Consider the following 26,996-nt stretch of genomic DNA (forward strand, 5'->3'; position numbering starts at 1 on the left):
TTACGCGTCAGTGTAAGCTTCCTTCATTTTCTTGAATAAAAGTGTGGCGATTCAGTTACAAGCCAGTTTTTAAGTCGGTAAAAAAGTAAGGCGTCGGCCGAGTCCATAATTTATGCCCACCACTTAATCCCAGGTGGGACTACAAACAAATTCCTTAGGTAGCTCCTCTGAAATCTGGACGTTCGCCCTTCCGTCCGTCCATCTGAAACACATGGAGGTAGGCGCTTCGTAGATATACATCGGGTCATTAGGGTTGTGCAACAAAAGGCCAAGGGCCTTCATTTTTCGATTTAAACTGTTCATATTGCCCGGTACTTAAAACAATCTCTTCACAGCAATGCATTTGTTTGAAATAAGCAAGTCCATCTCAAGGGGCTCTGGATATAGTGTTTTAAAATGATGATACGTGGGGTCTTAAGGGGGCATTTAATAGAACTAAGCGGGACATTCGATTTTCGATGTGACTGTTTATATTTATTTTGGACGTGACTTCTGATGACAAAAATGGTAGGAGGTCGGTATATTTTTATAGTCGATGCAATACTTGCATCTGCAGTAACTACTGCACCTGGCTTGTATAGAAAACGCATCTTAATTACATCGGTGAAAGAAAGGGTAAATGAACTAGCGAGCCGATAGCATATGTGGCAGAGGAAGTAATACGTAGAGATCACGTGCCCCGCCCTTTTGCTAGCAACGATTATCTAAGAAAATCTAATTATGACGGAATATAGTTAATATATCAAACAACTGCGCCGTCAATTCGTATCGTGCCTCTGTGATCACGTGCCGAATTCCTACATTTTGGCGCTACAGTAGGCAAACATCTGTGCTCAAATTATGAAGAATAATCGCAAGAACTGCCACGCCTTGCCACAACCAGGACGCGGTGATAACTCATTATTGAGTCACTTTAATGCGCAAATTGGATTCCACATCGATTCAGTGACGACGCCGTATCGTTGAATTGTCGGTTTTTGGCATTTCGTTGCGGGATCACCTCGCCCGTTTGCTTTTGCACACAGCGCCGACCAGAAATGCAGCCTTCGTTCTACCGATTGCGTGGGTTGGCTTTTCCGCGTTACGTTTTAGCGCATAGTGAAGCACGCTTGGGGGATTTCAGCCAGCTCGACATGAAACCGGACTACCCACCGAGTACAGCCGTCGCTGTAAAATATCCAATCTCCTCAAATGGATCCACCAACGACAAAATGTAGGCTGCTGCCAAGTCGATCTGAAGCGCCATCTGGAGTCTAAATGACACCAGATGGTGACCGAGGACCAGATGACAGATGACCAGGTGACAATCCATACCTGACATCTGGTTCCAATAAAACTGTTCCGGCGGTGTTACAGAAAAAGGGCGTACGAACAGGGAAGATTGACGAAAAATAGGTGAAAGCCACGAGCATCATGTTGCTTGCTTTCTCACTCGCTTGCTTACAGGTTTGTTCGATAGGGAAGTTCCTTGTCACATTTTTTTTCACTTGACATTATCATGGAAAGGTCAATGTCATTTTTAGTCTTAAAAGAAAGCAAAACGGATCGCTTGTTTTTTTAACACGAAAGTATTTTATGCCGGGACACACCAAGATTTCACTGACGTCATATCCGTCCCGGAACTGACGCCAGGACTACGAATACAGGAGGAACGCGAGAAAACGTTTCACTGACGCGGATGGTGCTGCCGTCTAGGAGAGGTGAAGCAAAGTAGTGCATCATGACGCTAACGAGGGCCAACAGTTAGCGCAAGCTGCGTCATAGGGACGCCGACGGGCGAATGGCGCGAACGTGACTGATTTGGTGCGAAGAGAAACGCCAGCGGGAAGTGGAACGCTTTGGCGACTTCACGGTTCAAGCTACGAACCCTACCTCTCGCGTTCCACAAGCTGAGCTCGCTGCAACGCAACCGTGTGCCGTACACGCCACGGAACAGGACCGAAGTGGTCGCACCGTTGCTGAAGCGACGCGCTCGCCAAGCACACCCACAAGACAGCCGCCGATCCGCAAATCATGCTCCTTTCGCTGCAGATTTCGCTGCAGATTTCACTTTCGTATTTTACCGATTCCTATGACAGAGGAACCAACCACAGTTTTTATATGGCTGTCAATACGGCACCGAATGTCTTGCAAAGTCAGACGTTTTCGTCCACGACTGTTCACTAGCACAAGCACGAAGTTATTTTATCCGAGTATGCTGCCACTCACAAGTTCGAGAAGAAAACCTTCTTGTATTTATATCACTGCCGCAAAACCTATATCGCCTGTTCGTTTTTCCGTCGCTCTGGCTGAGCGACGCTAATGGAATCTTCCAGAATTAATCAAACAACGATTTCGATCTAACCTATCATGCGTCCTTGCCCGTTCCGCCAGTTTCCTCCGACGCTCAGTTTTCAAGCTCTATGCGCCACGCGGCGGAAGGTTGCGCTCAGTGGAATTTTAAGCGCACGAAAAAAAAGAAAGAGAAAAAAAGACGAACTGTGTGCTTCGCTATTAAGTCTGCCGGAACGGTATACACTTAATAGCGTCTCGTTCGTGCTTATAGACGTGACATTCATATACATTAAAACGGCAGCGCTCCAAAAATTCCGCCTGGTTCTATTCTAGCTCTCATGCGACTCAAAACATTAAAAAAAAAGATTGAAAGGAAGCTGAGGTGTTGACGCGAAAATGTGCGCGCGAGCTGCGCTTCGAACTAAAAAAAAAGTACATACCTCGATGGCGCCAAGGCATCGAATGATAAAAATTCGTAGAGAGAGCTTCAAGGTCAGAGAATTCTTCAAAGGGGGATCAACTCGTAAAAGAGCCACCTCGGTTTCTTTTTCCACTGTGTCTACAGGGCTTCCGATCTGATGGGCAGCGAGGAGCTTTACTCCCGTTAAGGCCTATATAACCGCAGCTCCTCGCTAAACGGATTTCGCACGCGTCGTAAGGAATGCGTGCACGGTATTCAGATACGCCTCAGCGGACATAAAACACGCCGTGTTTCGTAGGCTGGGCAGATTCAGTGAATATGAGATTGCGTGGTTTTGAATTTTAAGTCGGTCCGACCTTATGTGCTCGACTTTCGAGACGGCTCAGAACAGAGACGCGAATGGCAATCTTTATTTTATACTTTCAGTAAGTCCGTCGTTGTTAGTGCGTGCGTCTGCCAAGATGAATTACGGCGAAACGCGGCGATACCAGCGGAAAGAACTTGCGCGTGCGCCTCTGAGCTTCTACTTCAAGGCCGTTTGATTTTAGACGAGAGCGCTCATACCACCCTGAGTTTATGGGGCTATCTTGCAGCTTAGCCTTATTTTCTTTAGTAATGTGCGACCTTTCTCAAGTTCGGAGACTATGTTTTTGTTGTCTGCAGGTCTTGTGAATAAAACAGCAAGCAAAGAAAACGAGAGGAGGCCTTTACCTGAAGTCATTAAAAGAGCTAGTGCGGGATGGAGAGCGGCGGGAAAGATAGGTAGAGATAATAGACAAGGAAGGCCTTCCTGATATGCATCAGGAGCGAGCACAGGATGTTTGTTCAGCAGAGCGGTGAACCCGATGGGCAAATGCTGGACGGCGAAAAAAACGGACGGAGTTGTCTTTATGTCAAGTACGCGATGGTCTGAACGAGTGTTGCGGAGGCGTTTTCCGAAGTCTTTTATAAAGCTGTGTGAAAAGCTTCTCGCGGGTACACTTTTATCAGAGAAGCCCCTTAGGGGCTGGGGCTGTTGGCGTCTTCTGTGGTCGTCGTCATCGTCGTTTCATGCAGTCACGACGCTAAAACACCGGGAAAGTCGTTTACGCCTCGCGCCAGGGAGCTTCGTGCTTCAGACACGAGAGTTTTACAGCAAAGTTGTATACCTCTACCCCTCAACGGCTTCATCTCCGTTAGCAACAAGGCCAAGACGCCAAAAAAACACTTGTACACTGTATGCTTCGCCCCTCCCCAGGTTTCACGTTAGTGGAGATGGCCCGGGATTTTTTTTTTTTATCTGAAAAAGCTAGGCGCCATGGCTGATGATATTGTGAAAGAAAGGGAACTGTCGAAGCCATTCGCTTGAAGACTACTTCAAAAGCATGCCCTATTTCGGGATATTTCAAGAGTGTCCTGTGAGTATGCAGTTAACTGTTATTGTCGGCAATCATGAAACAAGACATGCGTTTGCCCCATAAAGTTGAAGGCTTTATAACTATGTTCTCTTCTGATGCAGATAATGTCAATGCTACTCGCGTGCGGTTATGTTAGCCTCATCCGTCCTTCATCCTTCATGTTAGCCTCATCCGTCATACTCTCGATTCCACCTCCGAACGGTAGCATCTGGTCTAGATCTGCATTAAGCCTGACGACTTAAAATGCCGTTCCCGCCTGTCAATCACTCTCACTAAAGGCGCTACGAAATCACGGCGCTCCATTTCGAACAACTAGAATCGCTGATCTCTGCACAGGTGACCTTATCTCCGCCGAGTACTAGGCCGAAAAGGAAGGCGTTACCGCCGAGGATGTAAACAACAACAAAACAAGCAAAATTTAAACTGCCGTGGCGCACGCGGCGTGATTTCCTCGTAATAACTGCAGGCGTGGCCGCGTACGCTCTGCACGCAGCATTCGAAAGCGAAATCTCCAATCCCTATCGCAAACGGCGTACGCGCCGCGCTTATGGTCGTCCATTATGGACTCGTACACGCCGATAACTGCGCGTAATGTCTTCACAGAGACTACGCACTGTACAGGCTGCATCGATAGCGCCGTTCGGGTGCAGGGTTACTAAGTGTTCATAAAGAACAGCGCTTGTAAACCCAGCCCGTCACGCCTGCTCGGCTGGGCTACTGCGCACCGCCGTCCCCATAGTGAACCGGGTTGGATTGACCGTCGCAGCGATAAAGCGGTCAGAAGGAGTTGGGCGAGCCGCTCCCACATCGACCGTATCCCCACCAGCATGAACGCCTTTAATGAAGGATATACACATTAGTCCTTGCACAGAGGAACGGACGGACCCACGTATACGCTTACAACCTGCAGTTTTAGGATGGCACTGCATGTTGTCAAGGCCATCGGTAAAGAAAAACTGCGCGTAATCAGAGCATGGTCAACCCCTGCGGCGACCCGTTTATTGTCCGGACTCTCGCCAAAAGAATTTACTCGTGCGTGTTCTATTGGACATCGTTAGACGGGAGTATGCATGTGCCAGTCGGTGTACCGCAGCGATATATGTGCGAAACAGGCGCGTGCCTCAACAGGTGTGGTCTCGCGTGTGTGGAGGGGGTTGTATACCGTTCCTGCGAGCACCGTGTAATTATACAGGTACGGCCCACGGTGGTGGCAATCGCGGCGGGTGATCGACCTGTCTCGTTAGCCTTCCTGGATGTCGCCTGTCGGCTCGAGACTCTAATTACCGACTGTTGGCTGCGACCCGCAGTTATCTGTCTGCGGCAGTTCCCCGAATGACAGATTGCTCGCGTTCGTTCAGGCTTCCAGTGACTTCAAGGTTTCGGTGGCAGGGTGGATGATCGAGCTAAGCTGAACCCGCGATGCAAGCCCCTTTTAGGAAACGTTAATGGCGTCTAATTTGCACTTCGTGCTTACTTTGCAATTAATAGCAGGTTGAACAATTATACCGTAGAGGGCTATCTTAAATCGGCTTTCTTGAGACTAGCAAGTAATCAGAGCGTTGTTGAAATGGGGTTGCGTCCTGTCTAGACGAGAACTTCAAACATTCCTACAGAGCGAAGCGATATTTTTTGAAGTTTAAAGTTTATTCATAATCATTTCAAACGTAAATCACTTATCCAGTGGTTGAATGGAAAGGGGTGGTGAAAAGGCAACTCCCGCCCAGACAACAAAAATGCACAGCACTCGGTATGTTTGTCTAATGCATAAATACATAAATTCAATGTAGTGAAAATACGATAAATACAGATATATAGCGAAGAAAAGAAAATAAATAATTACACACCTGTAAATGCACTCTTTACAAACAAAAGCCATTTAAAAGGCCCTTTAAGAACAAAACCGTAGTTGTAAACAGTAGTGAGCAAGGGAAAGTTCGCGAACAAGTGAACAGAATCATGCCTGGTTTGAAAGAGTTGAAGGCGCAGTGCATTTCCGAATAGGTACACGAGATGCAGGAATCTTTTAAAAAATGTGGTTGATTCATCTGTCACAGGAATCGGTAAAACACGACAGTGAAATGTGGAGCTAAATTTTCAGCTGAGCACGATTTGCGGGTCGGCGGCTGTCTTGTGGGTGGGCTTGGCGTGCGACGTCATGCTGGCGGGTCGCTTTGGCAAAGGTGTACTGGCGTTATTTCCGTGACAGATATGACGTCAGGGAAATCTTAGTGTATCCCGGCATATAACACTTTCGTGTTAACCCACTCTTTGGTTCTAAAGGTTCTGCAAGAGGACCTTGTATGCAGCGGTGCAACCTTTACAGGCCTCTTGCTTCGTTGTACTGGCATCACTTCCAGGACGAATGTGACGTCACTCAAATGTTTGTGTATTCCGGAATAAAACACTTTCGTGTTAACAAAAAACACCATGTTTGAAGCATCAGTAGATACAGAATAACCTCGACGTAATGGCCACATGCTCTCCCTCAGCCGCTTTGATACACTTCCTCCATAGATGCTGTTTCTGGCGTTAGGAACAAGAATAGGAGGACGAACGAGAATAGAAGAATAGAATGAGACGCACCCGGAAACATTGCTACGTTTGCCTTAAAGTTGCCTTCGCCGCGGAGCGCTCTTGCGCCAAACGACATTTTAGTAACTGTCAACCCCAAAAAGAAGCAGCCGGAGCTGCGCTGTAAAATAAATAGACCAGAAGTGCAGGACACACCGCCATACTGCCTGCCTTTACTGATAGGTGTATCTTGTCTATCTGTAATCGTCCAAATTAGAGCTGCTTCCCATCCAGATATGTGCCTACTCGCACAAATCAGAGCCATTCTGCAGGTACAGGACTTCGCCGATCGGCTGAATCCTCTAGGAAGGTCTGCAATATTCACAGCAATTCTTAGCGGCGGATCTCGGAGGCCGGTGAATTGATTTTCTTTGGTCTTTTCTATTTCCGTTTGGTTCATAAAACGCTACGTTGTGCCTGAAACGTTAAATCCATAATCAGATTGATGGCCCCTTAAGCGTGGACGATGGGTACAGCTGACAATCTCCCCCGCGATGTAGTATATGTTCTACGCTTATCGAAACCCCATAAGCGTGCACGCACTGCTCTAACGTCACGTGCACTGTACAAAGTCACAACTCTCACTGTTATATGCGCTTTCACTTTCCACCGAGCGCACATGGGTGTAATGCGGCACTTCTTTTCTAGTTCCCTCCGCGCCAGCAGCGGTCGCTTTTACAACCCTCAGAAGACGCTTCGAGAGGCGTGCGTTGCGTGTATAAGCAGTATAAGTTTGCTCGGCTGGCGCCAGTTGCGTGAGCAGCCGGCACGGCTGTCATATACGCCCGACGCACTGCACGGGCCGGCACCGCAGGAAAAGCACGGAAAACTTTCCCAATCGTCTGCTTCGACCTAGCAAGGTCATCTGGAGGGCACATCTGTGTCAGCCGGCCCTCTGACTGAACCCGCTATACCTTACGACGCCGTTGCCTACCGAAGAAACTTGTCGTTTGGGGGCCTTTCGCCCATTTTTTCCACTCCCTCACCATCTATTTCGTTGAAGAAAACATAACAAAATGAAACAAAAGCGAAGAACTTGAATAAAAAAGCGAGACGGGCTACCGGTTTGTCGTGGCGGTATAAACACCGACGACGGCGTGTGTCGAGGGGTTACGCATTTCGAACGAAAGAGCGCGGCTTCGAAATCGGAAAAAACAAGCGACGTCGCCGCGAAAGTTAAAGTCGAGGGGTTAAAATGGGTCGATGGTATATCAGCGAGGACGATGCCACGGAACCCGTATCTTTGTTCGAGCTCGTGCGGCTGCTGGTGCGGCCGCCGAGGGATACCAGCGGCGAAATCCTGGACCACGGTGCGCGCGACGACGCTTGCTATGCTGCGCGCCTGCAGGCTTTGTGAAACCGTGAATGAACGAATCTATCGATTGGAACAAAAATAAAATGTAACGCAGTGGGCTCTTGTTAAAGGAAACTCGCTTAAACTGACTTTCCGTTAAACGTTCGACCAGAAAATTTACAGAGTTGTTTTGTTTAGTACACGGGGTTTCTCAATTTTTCTTCTAGGACGGATTTTTGAGATGTTTACCTACAAAATGTATATCCTAAGTTTTTTCTACTATACTGGTGGTTTGTTATACACATCATATTTTTTTATTTCCTTCAACGTCTGGACGAAAAATTTGAATATGATCATTTTTTTCGCAACCATTATTTATGCAAAAATTGTTTAACCTGGTGTTGTTGGAAAGGGCGTTGAATCGTCTGCATTTTATGTCACTGCAATATGTGCCTAACCAATATGTTTAGCCCAATAAAACTTTCCTCAAACCTCTAAAAATTGGTCAATTTCCCGCGGTAATGAAAGAATTAACCAATTAAACGCTCACGAGTAAACATTTCTTACCTTTGTTCTGCAGTAGACCTAAATAGGCTGCTGCTGCTGCTGATGATGTTGATGATGATAAACCCTCGCTGAGCAAAGTAATTTATGCTAGCTTCCTCAGCTCAGGTACTGATAATGACAAACTTTGCTGGCCAGATTTACGCGGTCCAAAACAATGTGCATAGGAACACGATGTGCTTTCGCAACAGGAGGAGGAAGGAACTTTTGTTGGAAACGCAAGATGGTGGAACAGTTTCCTCGCGCGGGCGACGCATCCTTAGTGCACCATGTCCTGGGCACGCTCAACCAACTGCGCCCAGGGGTTAACCTGAAATTTCAGTTGCGAGCCGACCAGCTTTCCCCTGTCACTGGTCACGGGAAGGGTTGGGGATAGGAGGCAAAGATCTCTCAAAGGAGAAAACTCCCGTATCTGAGGGCAGGGACATTGGCGGAGTTTACAACTCAAGAGGAATATTTATGCTTGCAGGCATGTTTCATGGGGAAAGGTATTTGGGACCTTCAAGGGCAGCTTAGGCGAGTTGATACAACACACTTGCACAAAATAGTGCAAATTGCAACGGGGACACCAGGATGAGAGACACAACGCAAAGCGCTTTGTGTTTTTTATGTTACTATATGAATGTGACCACAAGTGACCACATGTATGGTCGTTTGAGTCTGCAGCTTTCAAGGATGCCCGGGAAGTGAGCGCGCGGGCAGATGCATGGATTCTCTAATTCCCTTGGAGCTAAGAATGCGTGATCCGGGTCCACACGATGTGAACCTCGGGGACGGAAAATCGTTGGGTGGGAAGCTATAGGGCCATGGGGGAGATTTGGCCCGTTTGATACTGGAGATCTGTTGATTGTGGGCCGGCCAGAATAGTGACGTAATTGGTGCTGGTGTGGGAGGCTATGTGGGAGACAATCCACATCTACAGCGTGTATACTGATTGTCTTGATGGTGTCTGAGAACAGAAGGCTTCCCTAGAAGTCAAGAAATGACAGGGCGTGTGCTGGATTGGTTGAATAGGGAGAGGTGTAAGCGGCGGTATATCGTTTGAGCTGGAGTCGCATTTGTATCGTAGGTTGGCTGCACGAGCTAATGTGTATGCCTACACATTTCTTTTTATACATTTTTGATTTATTACTCATCTTTATATGTTGTCTGTTTGTATGCCTTATATTCATGTATTCAGTTCATCATCCGAAAAGGAACAACTCTATTGATGAGCACAATAAATAAATAAATAAATAAATAAATAAATAAATAAATAAATAAATAAATAAATAAATAAATAAATAAATAAATAAATAAATAAATAAATAAATGTAATACGATAGTCTTAAGAAACCCACCAAACTGGTTGCCAAATCAGCCTGCCGATAAAACAGTGGCCTTGCAAGTGGCCTTGCAAGGAAGAGTTACAGCAGGCAGTCGAGAAGCAAGTGCCCGGGTTCAAACCGAAACTCTTCGCCGGCGATTTCTCGCACCACCCATATATAACGTCCAACTCATGCGCTTATCTGAGCTCATCACCTTCCGCAGGTGCTGAAGTGGCCGGAGTTTGCTTAATTTCTTAAGCACGTGGCGACTTCGAGAGAATATAGGAGGATAACGTCGCTCGGAAGGGCCTTCATCAGTGCGTGCGGAAAACGCCGGTTGAGTCGCGTGCTTCCTTCCAATCCCGCCGGTCGAGGAACGCCCGAACGCGAAACTTCTTCCGTCTGTGCGAATATATTAAACCGCCGTGTGCGTGTGACTGTTTCGTTTTGTGTGCGCGTCGCAATGATTGCGTGCGTGTCTCCTGCCCAGCACCGCATCCGCATCGAAGGCTCCACCAAATCTCTTCCCTGTCGTGGAGCCGTGCGCGACGAAGGCAAGAAAAAAAATTACCATCCTTTCCTAAAGAAAGTTGAGAGAAGCGCGGAAGCTCAAAGTGTGTCCAGCCTGCACTGAAAGTGTGTCAAATCGATCGTCAAACCTTCGAAGACTCAAATCGCAGGAGAAGAACGAACCCATACCACGATTTTTCCCTGGGCATAAGTAAACACACACACGAACCACCTAAATGTATACCGATACGTGATTTATGAGATATAAGTAAACCATTGCAGTCCCCTTCGCGATAGATGCTTGTGTTGTCTTATCTAGAACCGATCGTTTTTCTCCGAATTTCTAGTAACCGTTTTGACGCAGTGCAAGCTCGGTTTCACGCACGCGCTGTGTGCCCAGAGATCTTATCAGTGCTTTTCGGTCGAACAACCAGTCAATGGGGAAGTTCATTAATTTTTTGACAGGTCTCCATCGTTCCCACTAAGAAATAAAGGCGTAAACCGCTCTGCTGTACACCGGGTTCCTGAAGTCCACCTCACTGCTTCACACGATTGCATTACTGAGCGAGCATCTTTTCCCAGGGGAAATATAAGCAGTCTGATACCAAACTAGGAAGGCAGTAGGGCTTTTTATTGAATACGATAAACTCTGCTATAACGAATTCATCGGGACAGCGAAGTGGCTTTGTTATAAGCGATATTTTGTTAAAAGCGGATATGATTTGCTATCAGTGCATGGCAATAGGGGACATGAAACACTTCAAATAAACTGAGATTTCTAATTATACGGACTCCTGTATGACGAGGATTTACTGTACCATCTCAAGAGCCCTTATATCCCTATGCAGCGGTATGCACCGACGCCCTTTAAGTCGGCCTCATTGCTATACACAATTGCATTGGCGGGGATACATTCTTTATGGTCAATATGAGGTGTCTTGTAGGAAAGCATGGACATGCTCGCGCCTTTTAATAAAGCGAAAGCTTTCTTAGTGGGGCCGATGGTGTCCTGTCAAAAAAAAAATAATAATGCGTTTCGCCACAGACCGGTGGGTCGACCGAAAAGCTGATAAGATCTCTTGATACACTGGGCGTGCGTGAAGCCGAGCTTCCACAATGTCAAAACGGTTACTCAAAAATCGCGAAAAGGAACGGTTCTAGATAAGAGAATACACGCATCGATCGTGAAGAATGAGTACTATAGTATACCTTTATCTCACAAACCACGTATCGGTACGCGTTTTTATCGTTCGTAGATTCGTTTCCTTAGTGGGCGAAAAATCGCCGTATGAGTCAGTTCTTCGCTTGCGACTCGGGTCTTTGTAGGTTTGACGATCGATTGGGCGCACTTTGAGCTTTCGCGCTTCTCTCAATTTTCATTAGGAATGGATGGTAATTTTCTTAACAGCATTTTCGTATACGGTGATAATCGTGACACACCAGGCGCTCTAGACAGACTGACGTATGTCGTTATTGAGTCCACACAGGGCTGTTGCGCATTTTAAAAAGCGCACATTCACGGCGAGAAACACAGCAGAACACATACGAGCAGCAAAGACGCGATACAATAAATGGAGCAAGGAGAGAGCGTGAAAAGAGAGAAGAGCGAGAGCAGAGGAGGAGGAAAGAAAACAAAAACAGGCAAAGTTCGACAACCGCTCTTTCATTCTTTCCGCGCTTGCTTGAAATGCTAAGCTACCAGCGCCGTTATACCTATACGTGTATCGAGCGCGGCAGTTCTCCGAAGGCAGAGCGGTGTACGAGGCGATGACCTCGCCGTTCTCTGGCGGCCTTGCTCGGGATCCGCAGCGCGCAGAAGAACGGGCCGGCCGAGTGGAGATAACTGTAGCGGAGCGTAGGAAAACAAAATATGTGCCCGACCGAACGAACGGGCCGCCACTGAGGGAGGCAGGGGCGCAACAAGGCGACACGCATACCGAGAGCGGTTGTTAGCCGGTAAAAGTCAAATCGTGGTAGGGCCTGAGCGAAAAATGCATATCTTACGGGCGTTTTACGCCTGTTGCGTGTGGAACGGGCTTAAGTCATTGACCATAACCAGGCCGCGCTAGAACGGAACTGCCGACACAGATGTTGCGTGGCGGTAGGAAGTAACCCAAAACTCTCAGATTTAACAAACACGTTTTGTTTTCTTCTGGAAGAAAATACTGGCGAAGAAGAAACTGTTTGTGCCCAGTATTGTAAATATACGCCAAGAAATTAATAAAAGTAATTAGCAACAAACCCGTTGTAAAATGGCGCGGGATATGTAAGGTTTGTTTGCAACGCCATAAGGGCTGAAAAAAAAAAAACGTTTCGTACGAAATGAAGGTAGCTCGCACTAACGCGTGTAGCAAAGTTCTATGCAACCTTTACAACCATCACGACGGTTTAAGTGCACGATTGCAGCCGATTTGCTTCTTCTTCGCTGCCTCAATTACCTTTACTTCATCTCTGTCGCATTAAGTGTTAGCTTCCTTCGAGTCGTTCTCGTTCCGAGCAAGTGTTGCCACTATTACGGCTGGAGATTTTTGTTTTGCCGATCTCGGTCAAACTTCCTATGGTGTATGGGCGGTCACCGTGAGGCACGCACACATGAGCACTCGGCATTTTCTTTTTTTAAGTGCGAATGCACTTTATAAGCGACCCCAAACCTTCCACCGCCGGCGGCGGCGGCGGCGGCGGCGTCCGCAGTCCTCCTCTCTATATAAAAAAAAACAGCATCCGGCGCCAGGTTTCGATCCGAGGACTTTGCGGCCGCAGCGCGACGCTCTACCGACTAAGCCACAGACGCGACGCTGATATCAGTGTTAGTAACGCGCCTTATATCTTTAACGCATTCAAACTACGTCGTCAGCGGCGTGCGTTGGCGACTCAGCGGCGTTATAGCGGCTTGATAACTGCGTGGTGTACACGTGATACTACAAACCCGATGGAAGAGATGGAAGAGAAGGCGGCGAGGCGGTGGGCTGCGGGGGCCGAACGCAAGCGCCGCAAGCGGGCCGACAACCGTGCATTCGCACTTTCACATTCTCCCCCTCTGGGAACTGCGGGGGAATTTTTTTTTAACTACCGGGCGGTCGCCGCAATCTTGGCCAATTTCCCCTAGTGGATATGCATTCTTTGTGGCCACGTGGTCCATGATGGCTCTCTGTACTCGTTTTAATTTCGATCCCTAGCGCGACAAGCCTCGAAGCGAGCGGCCTCCTTCATCGGGCGTGCGGTCGACCCGCGGCCCACCCATCCCTGTGACTGAGCCGGCGCACTTCTAAGACAGACTATTCTACTAACTCCTAGCGCATGCGAATGACGAAAACACAGCCTTATATCGTGGGCGGAGCCTTAACTATGGCGAGTGACGTGAGAAGTGTGATTGCGTTAGTGAAAGTGGTGCCACGAATGCGGCTAACGCTGGAGTTCTTTTTTTTTTTTTTCCAAACTTGGCCAATCTCCCTAAGGGGGTATGCTTGGCTTGACAAACGTGCGCGGGGAACGCTGGGTGGGCGGCCGCGTGGCCCGCAAACACGAGCGCTCGTCATTTTCTTGGCTTTTTAACTGCCGGGCTGTCGCCGCGAGGCACGCACTGACGTGCGCTCCACATTTTACTGGTATTTTTAACTGCGGACAGAAAAAATAACGATTTGCTAAACAGCTTCGCTGTTAATATACAACAAACAGAAACCATTTAAAGTGTCAAAGAGTTGACGAATGGGGTGGAAAATGGTGAGATGCAACGCTCTACAATACACGAATGCGAACTCCGTCGAGGTTTGCCAAACGTTCATTCTCTTGAACAGACACCATCTCGAGGGAGCTACATAATCAACTACTCTGTTTTTTGCTTCACAGTTTCCGTCGATGAACGCGCTGCCGTCATTTTGTCGCTCCACTAGTTTTTTGTTGAGTATTTTGATAAAGCTGCTTGTTTTTTGCCTCTCTAACACCTCACTGATAACAATGCTTGGAATCTAAGAACCATTTCTTTTTTTGCTGGAAGATGGGTTACCTTATGAGGTTTTGGCCTGAGAGTGTCGTCGTCCTATGAGGTTATGAACCCAACCTTAAATGAATCTTAATCTAATGTGAGGTTAAGCAGGGAGGTCGAGTGTTATTCACCCATTCGAATTTTCAAAGTTCATACAAAATGAAATACGTTTAGAAACCTTCAATTTTCATTACAGCGTTTGTAACAGTAGCTGTAGGTATTTCAATTGTTTATTCGCCATAAGATACACCTAATTGATCTCTTAACGGCGTGTATTTTCACGTTTTCTTCAGAACCGCCTATATCGCTTGGTTGTCGTTTCGCGACCAGTTACGCATTGTTATGAAATCTTTAGTACACCCAGCAAGACGCTGGAAACACTTTGCTCCTGATCTTTTAAAGTTAGAGGCTTAGGAGCTGCTACTGATAATTGGCCGCGGTACACGTTACCGCCGACATTTGCATAACTTGTATCTGTTCCGAATCTAGAAACAGCATTAAGTCCTCGATACGCTTAGAACTTAATCCAAGTTGGCCATCATAACGAGCCTTTCTCTTTAAGGGGGGGGGGGGGGAATTCGATATAGAAGTGACGTTGATAGCGACGAACAAGTTGATGGGGAGTTTTGTTGTTGAAACGACGCTTTAGGTGAACTTTCCAAGCCGTTGCACTCGAACATCACTGATTATACGGAGGTTGAAGTGAAACTTAATGTGAGAGAAAAGCTTTTTAAAAGGACCCTGCAACACTTTCGGTAAGCACTTTCACTCTTTCCTTTGCGTCTGGAACCACTGCGAAAGCTATAGTTATCGCCAGCACGGAGCGGCACTGCGTGATTTGCTCGTCGCACCACATACGCCTTCCATTTCTACTTTGTTTTTGTGGCTTTATTTTTAAAGTTGCTATCGAAAAGCATTCATTGCTGCAACTGAAGTAAAACGGGCCAACAGCCGCTACATGGCCTCAGTGACGTAATTCGAGCCGTCAAAGAACGTCAAGACAGGGAAAGAGAGAAAATTTTTTCAGCGAGTTTACAAGTGATCTGGTGGGCATCAAGCAGTCATTTTTGGCTGAGGTACTTTGCGACCCCCTAATCTAAGTACTGGGTCTGTTGGGTGACTACGTTCTGCAAACATTTAAGATTCCAAAAAAGTTGAAAAAAGTGTTGCAGGGTCCCTTTAAACTCCCGGAGGGATCAAAGATGCCGACGTAATTCGTCGGCACAAGTCATGCGGCAACTGTTTTGTCTGGTTGACCGCATCTTCTGTTACATTCCTCGAAAAGTACGACATAAGGGGATCGTACACAACTGCAAACAGACCGTGCGAAATTAGGCATGCAGGCAGGCAAGCTCGACAGCGGAAAGTAGAGAGCGGAAGGCGGGGAAACCGGCGCGTGCACTGCACTCGGAAAGTCGTGAAACAATCGTCGCAGTACAAGGACCTCGCAGCAACGCGAGCAGGAGGAACAGCAAACTCGAGCGAGGAAACGCCAGAGGCGGTGACGTTTGCCGGCGGGTGATGCTTTCTCCTCTGCTTAACAGGCAACCCAAGAACGTAAACGCTCGCGGCTAGTCGGTAAACGATCAGGGCACTCGCGAGATCGTCTTGCGCAAGTATTGCACATAACGTGGTTTGTAACACTGCCTTATCTAGGTTGCTGCGTGGCTTCCGACATGGGTGCCAGTATTGCCTTCGCGAGGCTCAGGAGAATAACCCCGGACCGGCATTGGCGCCTCGCGCATCGTCGCACGCTGACTGCTGGTGGGTAATTAGAAAATGATCTGGTTAAGGAATCGTTATGGCCTCTGGACATGGGGGAAGCGGGAAAAGATGACGTGATTTCTTCTGGTGGTGGGGCCTCTTTTTCCGGCTTGCCCTACATTTGTTTAGAATGAAAATGTGTCGTGAGATGTCTATCTTTGAAAGATAAAGCAGAAAAACGGGGGTCAACGTGCCTACTACTCTCTCGGTGGGTAATGGCGGTGGCTCATCGTTTTTGTATTTGTGAAGTCAGACCATGGGTTCTAGAGTGAGTAGGCGTCGAAAGACAGTACTGCGGCTACTGCCGAGGTAGTCGGAGCAATAACAGTTATGACACAGAATACAACATCATGAGTTGAGCTAAAGGAGAACGTTCGCATATTATCGCTTGAGGAAGACGGTGATTTCGCCGTCAACATTTCATGTTGTGCATTTCTGGGAGGCAAGTACACTCATGTCACCCTCTTGCGGGAAGTAGTAGTAGTAGTGCCGGGGTGGTCTTGGCTTTGCATAAAACTGTCCGCAGTCGCTCGCCTGAGCGACACAATATCGCGTCAAAGACATGGGCAGTCACCACTCATCATTTAGCCCTCTGGAGTGCGAAACCAGCAGCACCATGCTCACTGCCTATCTGGCATGCCTTGTACAATCTGGGCGGCGGGCGCGGGCACGCTGAAGCGCACAGCATGTACGCTTTCATTGAGGGGCCATGGATCAGCTCAAGCTACGCATTGTAGGACCTCATAATCTCGATTATACGCAGGGTTATCAAGGGGTATAATCGAAGCCAAAGAGCCTGGTGCCAGAGTTAACAACGTGCGTGAACAAGCTAGTTGGTTTTTTTTACAAGACTTTCAAGCGCCAAAATGTTTATACGAAAGACGTAAAACGCTTGTCTGTGTCCTTTACGTACTTCGTCTAAATATTTGGCGCTTGAGAGTCTTGTAACAGTGTGCAACTCGGGGAGCTCGTCTGAACAGTTTATTTCGTCCTTCGACCAATATCAACACCACCTACTTCGAGCGTGGATATTACAGAGATCCCGTTGGATTTTTGATGCAGTGCTATTTCCTTACCACGTTTACTTTTTCTATGTTTTGACTTGGCACATACGCCCTGAAAGCTGATGATGTAGCGTATTTCAGTCCTGGTCTTGGCAAAAAAAAAAATAGCTACAGTCGGTGCTGCATGCAAGGTTCACTGCGCTTCCTGCCGTGTGCAGGCTGTACGTCAGTATTTAAAGACACGCCCTTTCAAATCTCGATTTGGATACAATGTTTTGGGCTCCGTAGGTAGATTCAAACCGAGATGATCCTCTCTCACATTAAATCTTCTACTGGCGTATCCGTACAGTTCATTCGCGTAGCCTGGCATTTGTTAGAATGCAAGCGCGTCGAATCTGCGGGCGTTGGTCACTTACAATTTACTTTTACTTGCTACTCTTGGATGCTTTCAGGCAATTGGAACACGATTGTGCTCTTTATTGGAGAAGCAGGCCTAGGATTTTGGCGCTCTATGCGGCTAATTTTGGCGTCTTAAAATTAGGGTGTGAGAAAAAGTAGAATTTACAGTACAATAGAATCTACAAAAAAAATAAGTATTTTGTGCCTAATCAGTATTTTTTGCCTTCCCTAAGAGCGGCGCTAGTATTAAGCGAAGAGTATAAAACATGGTTATATTAGATTTTTTGGTAATATGACACGTCATCACCCAGCTACAAATGGGATACCACTAGCAATCATCATCATCTTCTTCGTCATCACCATCTAGTTGGTTCTTATACACAGTGAAATAGCTCAAAAAAGCAAGGACGAAAAAAAATGAGACACTGCGTCCTATGTACTCTCGTTGTAGAGGGCCGGTGCTAATTAGCACCGCACATGTTCATTCGACGTATACAGACGTGCGAAGGTTTTCCTAGGGCGCTTTTCAGTTTACCAGAGAGAGAAAGATAGAGATAGGGATAGAGAGAGAGAGAGAGAGAGAGAGAGAGAGAGAGAGAGAGAGAGAGAGAGAGAGATAGATAGATAGATAGATAGATAGATAGAGAGAGAGAGAGAGAGAGAGAGAGAGAGAGAGAGAGAGAGAGAGAGAGAGAGAGAGAGAGAGAGAGAGAGAGAGAGAGAGAGAGAGAAAAACTTTATTCTTTAAACAGCCCTAGTCCGGACCGTCGTGCCACCGTCTCTTCATTAGGAGACGGCTGGTCCGTAGAACTCCCAGAGGTTCGCACTAACACGAAGGCAGTGGGCCGCCAGCAGTTCTTGCGTCGACTTGACATCACCGCCAGGACCCGGGTTCAACCAGTCCTCCCAGGAAGCGATGCGGGAACGCAGGTGTGGTGGTAGGTCTGGCGGATGGCACTCCCAGTAAAGGTGTCGTACTGATGGGTAGGAAGGGCAGTGGGGTGTAGAGCAAGTGGGACGCGAGAGGATGCCATGCATGTAGTGGATACGGGATGGAGTGATAGGAGATGAGGTATGTGCTTTCCGAACCACAGATGCGCCTTCACGGGAGAGGGCGAGGAGGCGATTGTACTGGTGAAACAACAACTTTATACTCATAAAGATCAGTATGAAGTTTGATTCGTTACACTTTTCTTTGTGCTTCTTGGCCACTTTTGTTAGGATTCGGGTGCAGTATTGAAGCTTGGTCATGTGCAGCCACTGCGACCTTCCTGTGCCTGTGTTGCACCGCGTCGGGACTTTGCCTGAGGCTTTTTTTGTGATGATGCTGATGATATCGATGATGATTTTGTTGTTGTAGCCCATTATTTCAGTGACTTGTTTTGTTGGAACAGAAGGCTTTTCTTCCTTTATTCTTTATTATACAATAAAGTATAATACTATACACTATTATACATATTTTTATTATACACATAGTGCATAACGTGCGCATGTGTTCCTTCGCAGCTATATCTGACGTGTATAATACATTGCAGAGGTGTCTCTTCTGTATTTGGAAAGTATAAGCGCCATCGCGTTTATTCCGCCGTGCAAATAAAAAAATAAGCAGGGGCTATTACGGCTTATTACTTGCACTCGACAAACCAGTTGCGCAGGATAAACCAAATATTGGCCCGGAGAAAACGGAGTGCCTCGGAAGTTCGACAGAGCTTTCCCGACAAAGGAGCCCCTCTTTGCTCTGTGCTATCGGCTCCGAAGGCAAACAATGTATACTTGCAGCGCCGGTATAAGAAACACAGCTCCGCAAATAGCGTTTGTGCGTGGCACGCTCTTTTTTTACGCCATAGCTTATCTATTTCCCAGGGTCGTATCTGCTGGAAGAGTAGAGTACACAATTTCGGCGGCCGCTTTTGTAGTGGCCGTAGTCCCAGTTATAAGCTTCAGTTTTCTGTGTCCACACGCTGGCGCTTTTGGCATACAACACCATCAATACCCAGACGACAAGGCCTGGTGGGTTCCATTATCCACCTTCTCGTAAAGCCACCGTTTGCACCACCGATCTCCTCTCAGTGGCGTAAAAAATATTTGAGCAATGAGAAGCGCGTGTTCCTGGGGTGGTTAACACCCTAGTAGACATTACGCAGTCTTGAGAACCTCTGCGGTGTTGGCCGTGCTTAAATAAGAAAGGACAATGGCCCTAACTTCAGAGCTGCTCGCTCACTCGCTGGTTCGTCTTCGTAAAATGGTTGCTCGCCATTCTTCGTTCTTTTTAAAACAAAGAGTAGAATATAACAGCTATAGTCTCCCCTGCAGGGCATGCATATACTGTTCCCAGCATTCGTTCCATTTTTTGTCGGCCTTTCGAACGCTCACTCGGCTTAATGGTTCGCAATAGTGGAAGGGAAGTCATGAGACCTACCACAGGCGTTGCTTCTGAATTAAACAAAGAATATTTAGCGTGACGGTGTGTTTACTACATATTAAAACTAGGGTTTGGAGTTTACATACAGAACGAATCCGAGAAATGTATTCTGATATAGTTTTTGATGGCTTAATGTAACTAATGGGTAGATACAGCTGCCGTCACAAGTAACTGAAACAAGGATTTGGGAAAATCGCAAAATATTTGTCTTACTGGCTTTATGACAGCCGTTACCGGTTTACAGGTAGCTTTTTCTATTAGGCAATACTCCTTTAAATACACAACAGTGCAGCAAGGCAGTTTCCGGAAGAAGAAATTCTTGTAAATTTAAGAGACTATGTTCCAATTACTTTTGACGGTACCTGTACTGCTACACACCATTTACAAACAGATGAGCGCGTTGCCACTTGACTAACTTAAATAGCTTTAATATGGTTATTTTACGCGCCACCATATAGTAGAGCTTTGTGCGTCAGGAAACGCATAAACTGAGACAACTCGCCATCGTAAGTGAACGGGTCCTGCGGTGTGCTTCATCTTGGCGACATGCCGAATTTAATTGAATGATGCTGAGGCTGAGCGGGAATCTTCGTTTCTAGTTGACAAAAAATATTAAAATGCATATAATTTATTATAACCAAATGATTTATGTTTTAAATATTGCTTATGGAGGATTTTGCTGTTACTATGGGTAGATGAAATCATCATTTCCATCATTTTTGTTCGTTGATTATTTTGAACTAGTTTCTACTGGCTGACACAGGGACACATGCGGGTTTTACTCATCGCAATTGATTTTTTCACAACACAGCGTTATTATTGAAGTTTACGTATACTGCCATTTAAATTTGCGGGCTGTGGTTAGCTAAGATGCCACCAACCCAACACATTATACTCTCTTACTGCAAGCAAATACTTGCTGCAGACGAACCTGGGGTCATATCATGGGCTAAGAAAGTGCTACAGCCAAGTCAACTAATCCCTACAAAGCGCTTATGTTTCGTTTAGTTAGCCATTCACAGATAAAGCAAAACCAAGCTTTCTGACAAATCTACGAAAAAATTACGCCGTGTTATAAATAGACAAAAATCAAAAAGGAAGAATTAAGATCCTAACTTTCGGTTCATGCTATCTATACGTCAACGATGTGTACGCACAGAGACATCAATATAAATTTATGTTGCTGCGCTGCACATTACGAGGACGCGAAATATGCGTCAGGTTTGACACTTGCAAACCTATAGTTAGCACGCACGAAAGTTCTGTTTGGCTTGGTTTTGAACACACTATTTCGTGAAACACCGCAGTGTTTTGCGAAATTTAGGCTTTGTTGCAGTTGGTGCGCCACCCATGGGAAGGCTGAGCGACCAAGCTCCGGTGAAGCTACGGGGGCTGTTAAACCCTCGCCTAGTTACGCGGTACCGCAGTGGCGAGGCTCCCAGTGAATGCAGGTGCGACGCCTATCCGCAGCAGATCACGTGGCACCGGATCACTTGCGCTCCGGGGGCTCAAGGTTATTGCGACGTGATGAGTGACCTTGCGAGGCATGGCGTAGTAGAGCTTCCGCTCTAACAAGCGATCCGAATTGGTCTTTGATGAAATGATGGTCATGCGCAGCTGACCATCATTCCACAGTAATGTAGACTATGATTTTCAGCCGGAAAATCATAGTGACAGTCATCCTGCTGCCCACTGATGTCACGCCTCCTCTTTCCTCGAGATGAGGAACTACAATCCGTTCAGTATAGAGGGGAAATACCGTGGCACCCGGTCCTCACTGACGCGAGCGGGAGTAACTGGCTGCCAAGGCGCACTTGTAAGCCGTAAGAGGCAGAGTATTTTTCCATTTGAAAGAGGAATGTGCGACATCCGCATAAAGCCTCTCTCTCTCTCTCTCTCTCTCTCTCTCTCTCTCTCTCTCTCTCTCTCTCTCTCTCTCTCTCTCTCTCTCTCTCTCTCTCTCTCTCTCTCTCTCTCTCTCTCTCTCTCAGTGTCTTTGTGCAGGCCTCAGCGTCCGCGAGTTCCGAACAAATCTCTTCATTCATTCATTCATTCATTCATTCATTCATTCATTCATTCATTCATTCATTCATTCATTCATTATGGAGAACGTGTCTTGAGGTGTGCAGGGAAAATATAAGTAGCAGGTACCGAACCGTCGTTCTAACAATGTCTATCAAGCGCTTATGCGTGGTACTTGTCATACAGCCAGCTTTACGTGGACGAAGAAATATATCGTTTCAATTTTTGGGGAGTTTAACGCGCCGAAGCTACAACTTGAGCTATGAGGCGCGCCGTAGTGAAGGGCTTCAGATTAAATTGGACCACCTGAGGATCTTTAAGGGGCGCCGAAATCTCGACACACGGGCGTTTGCGCTTTTCCTCTACACCTGAAAAGCAGCCATCACGGCAGGGATCGAACCCGCGTCCCTGGGCTCGGCAGCGCAACGCGAGAAAATGTCATAATTCCGCCCTTCGAAGTGCGCTAGGTGCCAGTGTGCCCTACCATGTATACATCAAGTGCTGCATACTGTCCTCACTCACAGCTTCCTTACACTGATGGAGCACGAAGGCCTACGCGGATTCTGAGGCGAACGCCTCAAGCGCCCCATTGGGCGGAAAACCGCCGTGTTGCTGTTGTTCTCCGGCACAAAAAAAAAAAATGCCACCGTTCTAACGAGTAATAAAAACACACTTGAGTTCCTCTTGGAATAGAACCATGGCCCCCGAAGTAGGATCCGAAAGCATTACCACAACGCTAAATATATCAACACGTTGCCATCTGCGGAACAAGAGTTGCCCGGTAGTGCGTGTGGCGCTCACTTCATATCGCGTGGCAGGTGAACGTGATGGTAGGGGAGTGAAGCAGGTGCATCCGAGGCGCGGAGAACCCTGATTCTGGGAAAGCTGTGACGTGAAGTGTAGCTGTATGTCTGTCGAGGTAGCTCGTGCCAAAACACAAAGGAGCAAAAGCGAATATGAGACGCGAATGCGATGTATACAGCCGTTAACAGATATCGCCAGGAGAAGGTATAAAGCTTTTGACTTTAAATCTCCTAAGCAGGGTTCAGAGTGTTGCGCAACTGTCGTAATAACTTTAAAGAATGACGTCATTTCACGTCTCAGCTAACCGAACCGCGTGACATACCATTGTTTTACTTCCATAGATCACGATATCTCTTGTGCGTCGGTAGCCTGAACATAGCCTTTGGCGCCAGAAGGGACTTCTCGCGCAAGAATAGTGCTTCGGCAGGGGTCCCGACCTGGGACCCCTGCCGAAGCAGAAGCACACACCATCGGAATTTGGCGCACAGACATGGACAAAAGAAATGGGCATTAAAAAATATGCAGCACAACATGCAAAATCGAAGAATATTTTTCGTGGTAGATCCCGTAATCACGCAGTTGTGGTATATTTGGTGAAAGTCACATCGTCAAACTTTATTTCTGTTAGGAAGCCATGCTCAATTTGGCTTGCATTGAAACAAATTGCGTAAGTCGCGTGTTCAGGCTCATATTTTCGCGTTCGCATTACATTTGTCCATGACTGTACACGGTAAATTTGGTCGAATTAAGTCATCAAATCAAATTAATCGAAATCGAATCAATGCTACTCGACCGTAACACACCGATAAGAAGCCATTACGCGTTTTATGGAACTGTAGCCGGACCTTATCCCCGTAAGCCTGAAGGGGTGCACCCATCTATCGGTACAAGCTTGTCCCTCGCCCTCTGTCCTCTATTTGTGACGCCCACTTATACGACGCCCAATTTAGCAATTTCGAGTTAGACGGGCGAGGCCTCGTTTTGGTTGCCTGCGTGTGAACCGCGGACGTGCGCGATAGGAAAGAGCGCCTATAAGTGCGCGCGTCGACACGCTCTAGAGCAGCCGAGATGATCGCGCGAGGACGAGCGAACCATCAAAGTGAAAGGAGGCACGCATTGCACACATTCGCTCCACTTGCGTTGTGTGCGTGTTGCATCCTTGCAAGAGCTAACATTATCGCCGCTTTCGAGATTACTCGTCTGATCGGGTGCACTATGTGCGAGCTGCTAGACGGATTATTTAAATGTGTCATGCAGACAAAATACAAGTTTGTTTTATTCGATTGATTGATTGATTGATTGATTGATTGATTGATTGATTGATTGATTGATTGATTGATTGATTGATTGATTGATTGATTGATTGATTGATTGATTGATTGATTGATTGATTGATTGATTGATTGATTGATTGATTGTACGGTTTAACGCGGCGACGCAACGCAGGCGATGAGGCGCGCCGTAGTGGAGGACTCCGGATTAATTTTGACCACTTGGGGATCTTTAAAGTGCGCCGAAATCTCGTACACACGGGCGTTTTTGTTTTTCGCCTCCATCAGAAAAGCGGCCGCCGCGGCCGGGAATCGAACCCACGACCTCGTACTCAGCAGCGCAATCCATTTCTGCTTTCTTTTTGTAGCTTTATTTTTGAAGTTGCTATCGGAAAGCGTTCACTGCTGCAACTGAAGAACAGTGAAGAACAACCGTCGAACAGCCGCTACATGACCTTAGTGACGCAATTCGGGCGGTCGAAGAACGTCAAGCCCGGGAAAGAGAGAAAAAGAAAATTAAGCGACTTTACGAGTTATCTGATGGGCATAAAGCAATAATTTTTGGCGGACGTACTTTGTGACCTTCTAATCTACGTATCATGGGTGCGTTGTGTGACTACGTTCTGCAAGCATTGAATGTTTCAAAAAAAAGTTGAAGAAGTGTTGCAGGGTCCCTTTAAAGTGTCAGGCGAAATATTACGCGTAGCGTTTCATTTCCCCGGCTCTGGTTCAACTGACGCAGGGCCAACACGCCGATGGAGAACCAGGTGACGCCCGTGTACCTGGCCGCCCAGGAGGGCCACGTGGCGGTGCTCCAGTACCTGGTCACCGTGGCCGGCGGGAACCTGCACCTGAGGGCGCGAGACGGCATGGCCCCGCTTCACGCGGCCGCCCAGATGGGGGCGCTCGACTGCGTCCGATGGATGGTGAGTGGCGCCACCGCTGCTGCTTCTTACCTCATCACTCTTTCTTTTTCTCCGTGCTGTGACTACAATCCTGCGGTTCGTGCAACATCCGCGATGAAAAAGGGCGACTGTCCGCCAGTCTCGCTAATTTTGAATGAAAGACCACGAGCTACTCACCACAAGAAAATACGATATTCATCACCATCATCATTATCATCCCGTTAGTGTCCCCTGCAGGACAAAGGCCTCTGCCATGTTGCTCCGACCTTTCCTGTCTTGCGCGATGAGTGTGCTCCATTCTGTTGCCTCCGAAATTTCTAATTTCATCCCTCGATCGAGTTAAATGTCTTCTCTTGCTTCTAGTCCCGTCTCACGGTAGCTATTCTGCTACCATGGTGGTCCACCAATTGTCTGTTTTGCTCATTACATTCCCAGCCAAAGACCGCTTCTTTCCCTTAATTTGATCTATGATGTCTTCGATCTGAGTTTGTTTTCTAATATGGTACGCTCGTTTTTTTTTTTTTTTTTTGCTTACTCTTTACTCTTCCTTACGACTTGCACCTTACGCTCCTTACGCCTTACTGTTTCATTACTCTTTTTCCATTGCTGATTGGGCTGACGTACGTTTTCTTTCAAGGCGCTCAGCGATTAGGGCGCCAAGTTTCTGCCCCATAAGTCATAAGTGGCAGCACGCACTGAGTGTGTACCTTTCTTTTCAGTGATAGAGGGAGCCTACTCCTCATTATTCAAGCGTGCTTACCGAATGCCTGCCAGTCCACACTAACTCTGCGCCAGACTTCGCTTTCGTGTTAGGGATCACCACTTGCCGAGGATAATTCTAATCATTCGGCCAAAAAGCCGCAGCGCCACGCCCTCTCTCTCCTTTCACCATCACCCGAGGCGGGAGCAGTTCGCTCACGTAACACTTTCGTTTAAACTGCGCCGAGTGTTCAATCTTGCGCGAATAAATGGGCCGACCAACGAGGACGCCCGAACAAGAAGAGGCGCCCTGCAGTGCACGTAGGAGCGTCCAGTTTGCTTCTTGTACGCGGTCGTCGGGAAAAGCGTCGACAAATCTGCGAGAACAAATTAACGTGCCATGGTGAAACGGCGTTACCGTGTGCAGCCAGCGGTGTGTGCTGGTGAAGCTGATGAGAACGTCGACGTGCGCGCATGCAAACCAGAGGAGCCGGGAGGGAATGTAGTTTACGAGCCATGTGTTCGAGAATGGGTTTCTTTTTTTCTGCTTGTGCCATTTGTGACGGTTTGTGGGATCAAAAAAAAAAAAAGTGCGAGGCGCTCCATATCACGAAGCAATAAAAAACAAACGTCCAAAAGATGATTTGCACCTCCAGCTTATGCGTCTCACCACTATGCATCTTGAGTTGATTAGTTATTGATAGGTACTGTGGAAAACGTGCAGGGAGGGCAACGGAGGATACCGTCATCGATTAGGCGTCAATATATATACTTTATTTAGAGAGAACCACGCTGTGAGCAGTCATCTTGATGTCTCACGTAGTCTTCTTCATCCACACATGCTTCCGATGAGCTCCGTGCCTGGTTCATCGTTGTCTTCATCGAAAGTGCCACAGACACCATTTGCAACATGACTAAGACCTCAAGTTCTTTCGTTTTATCCCTTTGATGTGCATTTCCTATGTATTCAATAGTTTTCAATCGGTAACATTTTCAAGATCAGTAGAGTCAAAGTAAAAGTATGCGTGCGTGTGTGCACGGGTGCGCATCTGTCTTCATTAGGAATGACCGCTGTCAAGGACAAGAGCAATAAATTTTTCTCACACCTTTCACCTTAATTCTTAGTCACTTGTGAGTTGTGAGCTGAAAGCCTTCTCTGGCCATCCACCTTTACAGCGTGGAATGGCACAATATTTTGTCTTTAATTTTCGAACTGGACATTTTAATTCGGTGAACCTACAAATTAGCACTGGAACTACCAGCCAAGACCTCGTCAGAAAACCTTTTTCACTTAGGTGTGCACAGCACGTGGCAGGAACTCACTAAGGCGCACAAAGCCAGCCAAATCGAGAGACTCAAGCTCACCGAGGCCGGTCGAGCTACCCT

The 26,996-nt window shown here is 47.2% G+C and overlaps 1 protein-coding gene across 1 annotated transcript in view; it reads left to right on the plus strand.

Annotated features, from left to right (window-relative positions):
- Positions 1-26,996, plus strand: part of LOC144145743 (uncharacterized) — a 265,611-nt gene that overhangs the window by 124,071 nt on the left and 114,544 nt on the right. The window contains exon 3 of the mRNA XM_077677448.1: positions 24,749-24,932. Coding sequence (XP_077533574.1) covers positions 24,749-24,932 — 184 coding nt within the window. The remainder of the gene's footprint in view (positions 1-24,748; positions 24,933-26,996) is intronic.

This window comes from Haemaphysalis longicornis, unplaced genomic scaffold (assembly GCF_048455015.1).
Source record: "Haemaphysalis longicornis isolate Haplotype H1 unplaced genomic scaffold, Haemaphysalis longicornis Haplotype H1 scaffold_7, whole genome shotgun sequence".
Classification (NCBI taxonomy): Eukaryota; Metazoa; Arthropoda; class Arachnida; order Ixodida; family Ixodidae; genus Haemaphysalis; species Haemaphysalis longicornis.